This window comes from Notothenia coriiceps, unplaced genomic scaffold (assembly GCF_000735185.1).
Source record: "Notothenia coriiceps isolate Sejong01 unplaced genomic scaffold, NC01 NC01_scaffold00033697, whole genome shotgun sequence".
Lineage (NCBI taxonomy): Eukaryota > Metazoa > Chordata > Actinopteri > Perciformes > Nototheniidae > Notothenia > Notothenia coriiceps.
The window spans coordinates 14,624-24,648 of record NW_011366398.1 but is presented as its reverse complement, the minus strand read 5'-3'; the positions used below and the strand labels follow the sequence as shown (position 1 = coordinate 24,648).

Here is a 10,025-nt window from a genome sequence, read left to right as displayed (position 1 = left end):
AAAAAAACGGTAAAGTGGCAAGGCTTGCCCACCCTGCGTTGGGGGGGCACAGTGACTAATTTGGGGGGGGAATGGCCCGCGAATGACCGCCCATGACGCTGACCTTGGGTAAGTGTGTCGCTCAGTCCTTCTGCTGTTGCCCTTCCACATATTGATGTATAAAAGACATCACAAATTGCATTTTTCATGATAGGTCCCCTTTAAGTTGGCCTTAAATGACACAAAACTATGAAATCCAACTAATCCTTCGATACCAACCGCGTCTCGATAGCTTGTCGAGAAGGCAGATTTCTGATAAGTTAAGTTGGCTTTAAATTACACGAAACTATAAAATCCAAGGAATCCGTTTCTATCAAAATCGTCACACTAGCTCGTCTGGAAGTGCTTTGAAAGACGGTCCAAAGTTCTGTCAGTTTTTTCTGTGAGGAACAGACACACACAGACACAATTCACTTTACTGTTTTCCCAAATGCTGCAGCCAACTCTTTTTATAAGCTACCGTGATGCTAAGGATATCACATGAAACCAAAACATCCATATAGAATCGAATGTCTCAAAAGCTTGTATAGAAGTGCATTCAAATATATAGTTTTAAAGCATTATATAGCACTAATTCTACATCTTATAAACTGGCTTAATAAACATTTTTAGAAGCACGTACAAAAACTTTTACCGACGTTTTCACAGAATTATAAGCATAAAAAAGTCCTTAAAGTACTCATTATGTAGAATAACCACCTTTTATTAAATACAGTTATCTAGAAGCTATTACAAGTAGGGGTTGATAGATTTAAGTTTTTTTAAATATCCAAAGTGTACATTTTGATTAAAAGGAGTCATGTGCACAACGTTTCCTCAGTCTTCTTATGAATATCTCAGCAATATACTCACTAATGTAACCCCAGATTATAATTTGCATAATGTTATGATTACTCCAATTAGGAGAGTGAGACCTTCGTTGATTAAAAGCTGACTTTTCTTTTTGCACATTCCTCTATCAGGGAGGCCTTCAATTGTTTCCATATCCATGTTTATCCCACTCGTGGAATGCAGGCTCGTGTTTCATTTCTACCCGCCATAAATTAGCTAATAAAAGTCATAATTCGAAGTACAGAAGTTGCTGAATCGGCAGAACAGATGTTAGCATGACCGTGCATAAATTGGTTATGGAGAAAGAACGGCTGCACGTAAACACACACACACACACACACACACACACACACACACACACACACACACACACACACACACACACACACACACACACACACACACACACACACACACACACACACGCACGCACGCACACACGCACGCACGCACGCACGCACGCACACACACACACACACACACACACACACACACACACACACACACACACACACACACACACACACACACACACAGCAAGTACAGCTGATTGAAGGCGGAGAATAATGCTGCAGCAATTAGTAAATAAAATCTCAAACTAGTTGTATATAAGATATTTGAAGACATTTACTTCTACTTTGAGAAACTGGGATGGATATTTTTACTATTTTCAGGCCACCAAACGATTAATTAGGAAATAATCTGCAGATTAAAGCGATTTGAGGTGAAGAACAGGGCTGCAGCAAGTAGAAAACTAATGCATTTCTGAAAATAATCTCCTACTATTTTTCCTTTTTCATGCAATAATGTCAGAAATGGCTGTTCTCAAATATGCAGATTTGCTGCTTTTCTGTTTTAAATCAAAATAAAGTGAACATATTTGGGTTTCAGACAAAACAAGATATTTATAGACATTACCTTCTATTTTGAGAAACTTTTATGTAAATGTTTCTCTACCTACTAAAGGATTGTTCTAGATAATAATCCTCATATGTATATGTATGTAAGTAATGGTTAGTTAGGAGGAGACTTCCCAACAGTAGAGAGTAATGAAAGCAACACTCCTCCAGTACAAGTGGACTAAAGTGGAAACTGCTCGATAACACTCGATCCGTTTCCTATTCTTCGTGCGGACAGTATTGGCAGATCGTAGATTTAGAGCTGGAACTAAACCTCACAGGTGCTTCTGTCATTACCACACACACACACTGAGCAGAAACACACACACTCTATGCTGGCGCTGTGTGTGTGTCTGTTTTAATCAGTGCCGGGCGTGCTGCGCTGCATACCGACTCACACACGGATATCTCAGCTGCAGATGCTTTTTATCAGTTTGAGCGAAAACATTTGATCTTAACCTGCTGAGGGTTTCTTTGAAAGGCCTTTGTTATTGCGCTGAGCCTTCCTGTGTGTGTGTGTGTGTGTGTGTGTGTGTGTGTGTGTGTGTGTGTGTGTGTGTGTGTGTGTGTGTGTGTGTGTGTGTGTGTGTGTGTGTGTGTGTGTGTAGAGAGAGTGTGTGTGTGTTTGAGAGAGAGATAGCGTGTGTGTGTGTGTGTGTGTGTGTGTGTGTGTGTGTGTGTGTGTGTGTGTGTGTGTGTGTGTGTGTGTGTGTGTGTGTGTGTGTGTGTGTGTGTGTGTGTGGAGAAATTCATGCTGTAATTGAGACTTGCGGACAATATGTGTTGTATGGAGGGGATGTTTCATATCATGTGGGTTTGTAACGAGAACCTCTCTTCGCCTAAAGAGCCATGTTCTTATTTGTTTTTTCGGGCTCAACCACTAGATTTTTTTACGTTTGTGCCAAGAAATGCACTTGTCTGCTTTCCCTCCGGACACGTAATGTGCCGCTTTGTGTCCGCACTCGACAACAAACGAGATCTGCAGCTTTCATTGTTTTGTTGTAATTTGATAATAATCTCCCTGTCTGATTAGCATCTTTTGTTTTTGTAATGTAATTATGTTGCGGATTACAGTGCCAGTGGATTAAAGCGTCTCAGAAAGCAGCGAGGACGTTCTCATAGTGTCCGTTTCATCCATGCAGCGCGCAGACAAAGACCCGGCCTACCTGCTAAACCCTCCTTTTGATTTGATTGGAAAATAGCCTCTGGTGGAAGCTCTGTGGATAAGCAACAGTGTGTTGTACTCACGCCAGCTGGGAGCAGGGATGCTGGCTCTCAGCGCAGTGTGTGTGAGTGTGAGTGTATTTCCTATTAATTTGGCTGCTGTGTTGTTGGCACGGCGGGTATGTGCGCTGGAAGTAGGGCAGAAACAAAGAAGCAGGAGGTAATAGACAACACATGGACCAGGATGGGGTTCTGAGTAAGAGCCACGTAACAGATTCTCCTCTTCCTCTTTGTATCTGCGTTTATCTCTTTGCTTTATGACCGGTTTGTGAATTTGAACCTTCTTCATAATCGTCGCCTTTGTTCTTATTACTTCCCCAATGCGTCCACATTTAAATGTACAACTAAGTGACATGAGAAGGTGGAGAAAACACTGAAGAAGGAATGTTGAAGCTACCAAAAGTGTACAGATAATTTTAGGTTTTAAAGCTGTCAATCATAAGGTAGCCCCGCCCTGAAACATACGCTGCTTCATCGTCTATTTGACACTAAATATCATCATTTACGAAATAAACATCATGCTGCGATACAGAAGACTTGACACTAGACATTGAGACCATAAACTCATCAGGAAAATGTTTACTGATGTAATAATCAAGTGAGAAGTTGGGTAATTTTCTCATAGACTTCTATACAATCAGAGGACTCGCCCCCTGCTGGATAGCAGAGAGAATGCAGGTTTAAGGCACTTTAACATTGACGTTGCCTCTTGTCTTATCTTTAACATGACACTCGCTGAATCCTTTCATCGGCAACAGAGGAATATCTAACCTTCATCAATCAATTTCTATTTTGACAGTTTTCCTGCCAGAGTGTATCAGAGTGAACAAAGACATTGCTCACGCTATGGACAGTGGTTTTGATATTTAAAAAGGTGATTTGTGCACATGACACGCTTGAGATGATTCCCTCTGACCAATCAGCCGTCTGCAATGTTCAGGGTTCTTACGGTCATTAAAAACCTGGAAAAGTCATGGAAATAAAAAATGCAAATTCCAGGCCCTGGAAAAGTTATGGAAAACTATATTTTTCCCAAGGTTTTGGAAAAGTCATCGAAATGTAACTAAATTTGCATCAAATATAATTTATATTTGATCTAATCGCCAATAGTAAGACTATAATGATAATAAATACTGTATGGTATAGTAATCAAACGTAAAATGGNAGAAATACAAATAACGGAACACGCTTACTCTTTCTATTTAACCTTTCCTTCCGCCTATATAGGTAAATTGTATGTCGTGAATACATACATACATATCAAGAATAATATTGTAACAAGACACACAGTTTTCTTTCTGTCCGGGTGCTGTGGACATAGTTAGTAGTTTGGCACCACCAGCAATTGCCAAGTACAGCAAGATAGTTTTGCATTACAGACATAGCTACATATATCTCTACACGAGGATGTCGTTTTCATAAAGAGGCGAGTCCTGAAGGACGTTGTTGTGGTTGCGGCAATGACGACTTAAGACGTAACCCGGTCTTCTTGCTAATAGTTTCTACAAGATAAACTCTCTGCTAGTGATGCACTGTTTCAAAAAAGTTTTGGCAAAGAATCAGAAGCCGATAAAGTCGCTTTCACCGACATGCTTTAGTCAGCAAATGAATTACGGACAGACACACAAATGAGGCACGCCTAACCGTCCTGAAATAAAACGAATGAAATTGTAGTACAAACAAGTTCCACCCCGATTCGGGGTAAGAACCATACCCACCATCGGGTCGGGTGATGGGACCGGCGACGGTGACCACCTACCCAAATACCGCCCCGCGCCCGGTAAGACGGGCGTACGCAATTTATAACAATTGCGTTAATTAATTTTTTTCATTATGTAATGGCCGGCAATTACGCTATTAACAACGTCGATAATTAAACTGATATGTTATGTCATAAGATATAATAGTAACTATCATAATGATAATGATGAACTAATATTCTTTTTATAACAAAAAGGTGTGTAAAAGGTCCTGACGCTTAATGGTAAAACTTAAAGGTACTGAAAAGGTCCAAACATTACTGGCATTCTTGGGACTAATGGTAACCTGCATTTGAGTTTTCCACTCGTTTTCCTATGCCGCTTGCCGCTCCCAAACACGCCTCCGGCACCTTCCGACATCGGAGGGTCCGACTAGACGGTCCCCGCGGCTAACATCAGTTTGTGCTTCGGCGTCGACACGATGTCGTCCAGGGTGTAGACTGTTCATGTTTCTGAAATTTTTGTTTGTAGGTGTTTACGATAAGTGTCGTGACTGTGTCTGTAGTCATGTAGAATATTGAAAACTGTTCTACGGATTATACCTATTTTATTGACCGAAGATCTCCCAGCTTATGTTATTTAGTATATTGTCTTACTCGATACGTTTAAAGAATTCTTTTTTTGTCGCATTAACATGGTAGACTGTTTCCAGACACGATACTGGCTAGGTAAGTGGCAATTGACCGATAAGACGATACTTTTATGAGTTGAGTTATCCTCTGTCTTTACAAGTTCAATATTTAGTTTCCCAAAACATAATAACTAATGTCGTCCTCACCCCTTGGAACACAAGCGAGAGTTCCGCGGTAAAGTAAAAATGTGTAGGACCGCTCCCGGCATGATTAATAACTTGAGTGGACGACGAATTTTTTCATATGTTTTAGTGTCGGGTAACGTAAACCGGAAAGAGAAGTACGCAACCGTTTCCTTTTTCGTTGGGAGAATTAGGTCTATAGAAGGTACTGGAGTCATACGTACCGTGCACGTGCCAACACCGCTACTGGTGGTTTTCTTTCTAATCTGTGTGTTCTACACACGTTTACCAGAAATCAAAAGGCAGATAGGTACAACCCTGTCACGTATATTCACCCCCCACCTAGATTGAGGAGAGCCCTTCTAAACAAAAATTTACAACTTCAATTTTCGTAGTTAGACAGACGTGACCCTCGTTGTAATCCCCTGGATACCTATGTAGAGAGGGTTGTGGGTATACTTGTGTTGACATTCGTCTAAGAAAAAGAAATACCATATTAAAGAGTTAGTGAGGGGAAAGGTTTGACATAAGACAACAATAAAATTTATTGAAAAAACAAAGACCTAGCATATCAGTAAAACTATGCGACAAAAAGTAAATCGGAGAATAAAAACATATTGATATTACTATATACGTTCCACACGGATTGGGATAAACTCCGAGAGTCCTCTCTCGAGAGAAGGGTGGACAACATCTTTCTCGAGAAATTCTAAGCAGTCGTATCGATCGATTGGTCTAACGATTATGTTGTCTAGCGGTGACCCAGAAGTGTTGATGTCTGTGTCGGGTGCGTTTGTGACGCCACACATGCCGAGGAATACCCATCACGTCAAGATTCACGACCTCGACCAAGGCTAGATACCAAGGCTTACGACAGAGGCAGTCGTGATGTGGTGCCACAACTGTGCAAATGCGAGCACAAACACAAGTTCCTTGGACGGCGAACCGATCCTCTTTGTCGTGGAGCGAAACACCCTAAATAGAAATGCAACAGATTAAAGAATTTGTAAAAAACTTACTCCTTCAACAGGGGGGTTTTGCTTTTGAGAAGCCAAGTAGCGGTGTTTAACGTGCTCAGTGGGTTTAGCCTCGCCAATTCTTGTACTCTGCGCTATTCGCGATTAACGTGCGTACCTAGAGGACTGGAAACGACTCTCTTACTGTACTTCATCATCAGCTAATCCTCCAGAAGACTGCTTCACACCTATCAGCTAGCCTTCTCTGTCGACACCACATTCGTGTCGCACTGCCAATTGACGACGCTGCCCCGCGTCTTGCTGCTCCGCGTAGTCGAAGTACGGCCGTTGACTCTACTTCTCTCGAGCTGACGACCCTCCTCTCTCCCTCTCTCCTCTAGTTTTGTGCATCGCATCGTAATTGACCTTTTGACCTGGTGTAATGTATGTGACTGTAGATATGTTATGTCTGACCCACCCATGTTCCACTTCTACCCTTCCTTTTTCCTTTTGGTACACTCTCTTACATAAAATCCAACATAGAACACGAAGAGGCTCGATAGACAGAACAACACAACTATATAACACACGGCCAGCTAAGAGTTGAGCAACACTACAAGATCGTTGTCTGTACCACAAAGACACACCTACACACATCCTTTCCAATACTACAACAAACACATGTAAACATACGCTGTCTACGCCTCTAAAAAACAAAAAAAAATCGATCTACAGTCGAGAAACACCAACAAGAACACAGAAGACAGCAGTCCCTCAACAGAGACAAACAACATCGTTACTGTATAAAGAGGTGTGGTGACTTCCGGTCCGGTATGTCGAAAGAGTTTGGTGGTAGAACACCGTCGTAGACCCTGCCTCGTTATATGAAAATATTAAGTGGATTTTGTGTAATCGAAGAAGTGGAGCTTACGACACGCAGATAACGTACACAGTTAATATTAGGTCGATGAATCGATATACTATAATGACTAGAACAAGTGTCAAATAGTCGCGACAGCCTTATAAGTCGACAAAAATATACAAGTTCTATTTACTGAGTCGTTAGACTACTTCGAGGGGATGTCTGTTAACTCCAATCCACCCAAAAACTTTATCTTTAGAACCGAAAAAGTATACGAGGTACGTCGAAAAGAAGACACCCTGTGAAACTCATGCTGTATAGTCATCCCAAATAAGAATATAAAATTATATCAAGGGAGACGAAGAAAGACACACACACTCGCACCTATCTCTCGTTGTTTGTGAACTGGAAGCCTGAAGTTTGACTGACATGAGAGACCTCCGCCTCGCGGTCCCACTCGGTCCCGTCTTGGTGCCGTCCGACGAATGCCTCGACTCCGTCCCTTCACTCATTACTTGGATGGTGAGGACGGTCTACATTCTGTTGCGACTCTCGGCCGACACCTAGTTTCAAGTTTTGACATAGTTCAAATGGTGATTAATCATGATTAATTAATGTTTAAGCTGTGATTAATCTGATTAAAATGTGTAATCGTTTGACAGCCCTAATAGTAATGAAACGTAAAATGACATTTAACTGACGAGGTGTTTTGCTGGTGAGAGATTTGAGTTGCTTTAGCGTGTAGAAGCTAGTAAGCCTATTTGATTTGTTTTAGAGGCACAACATGTTTCAGACCTTATTTTCCTGTTCCATGTGAAAATAAACCATTTTCAATGGTACCGCTGAGAAAGAGTAATGTTTTTGGTCATGGAAAATTAGGTAAAGCTCATGGAGAAGTCATGGAGAAGTCATTGATGGAAAAGTGTATGAACCCTGGATTATGTAATGTTCACTTCTCTGTATTATACCACCTAACTTCCTTAACTCACGTGACTTCAGACTCTGCTGTGCTTTTTGTTCAGGCCATCTTTTCTGCCATCTTTTCCACCCCTCTTAATCCTGTCCTGGGCAGTGCCGTGTTCGTCACCTCGTACACCAGACCTGTCAAATTCTGGGAGAGAGACTACAAGTATACAAATAATCTGTGCAAATATGACATATATAATTAATATAAAAGTGTTATTGTTCAGTTATAATATCAATTTGTCCTGTTTGCAGCACCAAGCGCGTCGATCATTCCAACACCAGACTTGCCACTCAGTTAGATCGCAACCCAGGTATGCCATAACCAAATATATATATATTCTCCCGTCTAATTGTCTTTGTTTGGCTCGTATTTATTCGTGCTGCCTTGATGGTCTTTCAGGTGCTGACGACAACAATCTGAACTCTATTTTCTACGAGCACCTGACGCGCTCCCTGCAGCACAGCCTGTGTGGAGACCTGCTGCTCGGCCGCTGGGGGAACTACACCACAGGCGACTGCTTCATCCTCGCCTCAGACTACCTCAACGCTCTGGTGCACATCATCGAGATCGGAAACGGCCTGATCACCTTCCAACTGAGAGGGCTCGAGTTCAGAGGTCAGCAGCAGGGGATGATGGGGGGGGTTGACCATATTTTGAAGCTTGTAAAATGGAACAGTTTGAGATGTTTACCTGCTGTTTTAACGTGTCACTACTTGGTTATCTCTCAAGTGTCACCCCAGAATAGCATTTAGTTAGTCAGATGTGGTTATTGTAGCATAGTAAATAGCACTCGTGTAAATGTGGCAGCTGGTCAAACTTCTGTGACATTTGAATCATTTCTTTCAAATCTAAAAACCCTTTTGTTTTGTTATTTCTTTAATCAAATTCTCTTTAAAAATGAACTAAAGTTTGCTTCAGTCTCTACAGACATGACAAGACATGACAATAAAGCAGGCCTACAAACTATAACAGGAGTTTCTTACGGTCATCTAAAAACCTGGAAACGTCATGGAAATTCAAAATGTAATTCCAGGACCTGAAAAAGTTTATGGAAAACCATATTGTTCCCAAAGTTTTTGGAAAAGGTCATGGAAATGTTAAACTAAAGTTGTATCTAAATGGCTGCAAATATTGATACTATAATTGATAATTATACTGTATCGTATAGTTAATGAAACGTAAAATGGCTTTTAACTGACGAGGTGTTTTGGCTGGTGAGATGTTCTTTTCTTTAGCGTGTAGAAGCTAGTAAGCCTAATTTGTTTTAAGAGAGGCCACAACATGTTCAGACCTTATTTTTCCTGTTCCATGTTTAAATAAACCATTTCCAGTGTACCGCTGAGAAAAGAGTAATTTCTTTGGTCAACATGGAAAATTAGGTAAAGGTCATGGAGAAGTCCATTGAAAATCATTGGTGGAAAAGTGTATCGAACCCTGTATAAAAATCAGTTAGTCTCGAATATTTCGCCTTGTGGAATACTCTGCTTCCTTTAGATGACCTCATTTGTACATTTCATATTCTATTTATATGTATCCGTAAATTTTGCGGACTATAAGGCGCACCTGAATATAAGCCGCAGCAGCTAAATTGAATGATGTGTACATATAAGCCGCACTGGACCTATAAGATCCGCGGTGTTTTAATGTTTACATTAGCATATGGTAAGGGGTTCGTGCAGCAGAGGGGATTGTCGGGAAAGAGAATGGCTGTTTGAGGAAGCCCCCATTGTATT

The 10,025-nt window shown here is 41.2% G+C and overlaps 2 protein-coding genes across 2 annotated transcripts in view; one reads left to right on the top strand and one right to left on the bottom strand.

The window, feature by feature from the left end:
* Nucleotides 1-7,837, bottom strand: part of LOC104961751 (pecanex-like protein 3) — an 18,023-nt gene extending 10,186 nt beyond the window's left edge. The window contains exons 1-2 of the mRNA XM_010790088.1: nt 7,755-7,837; nt 6,380-6,482 (exon numbers count right to left, since the gene is read on the bottom strand). Coding sequence (XP_010788390.1) covers nt 6,380-6,482; nt 7,755-7,837 — 186 coding nt within the window. The remainder of the gene's footprint in view (nt 1-6,379; nt 6,483-7,754) is intronic.
* A 350-nt stretch (nt 7,838-8,187) lies between these two features.
* The window catches only part of LOC104961750 (pecanex-like protein 3), a 5,961-nt gene continuing 4,123 nt past the window's right edge, over nt 8,188-10,025 (top strand). Inside the window, exons 1-3 of the mRNA XM_010790087.1 lie at nt 8,188-8,454; nt 8,544-8,602; nt 8,692-8,967. Of these exons, the coding sequence (XP_010788389.1) occupies nt 8,225-8,454; nt 8,544-8,602; nt 8,692-8,967 (565 nt within the window). The 5' untranslated portion in view covers nt 8,188-8,224. The remainder of the gene's footprint in view (nt 8,455-8,543; nt 8,603-8,691; nt 8,968-10,025) is intronic.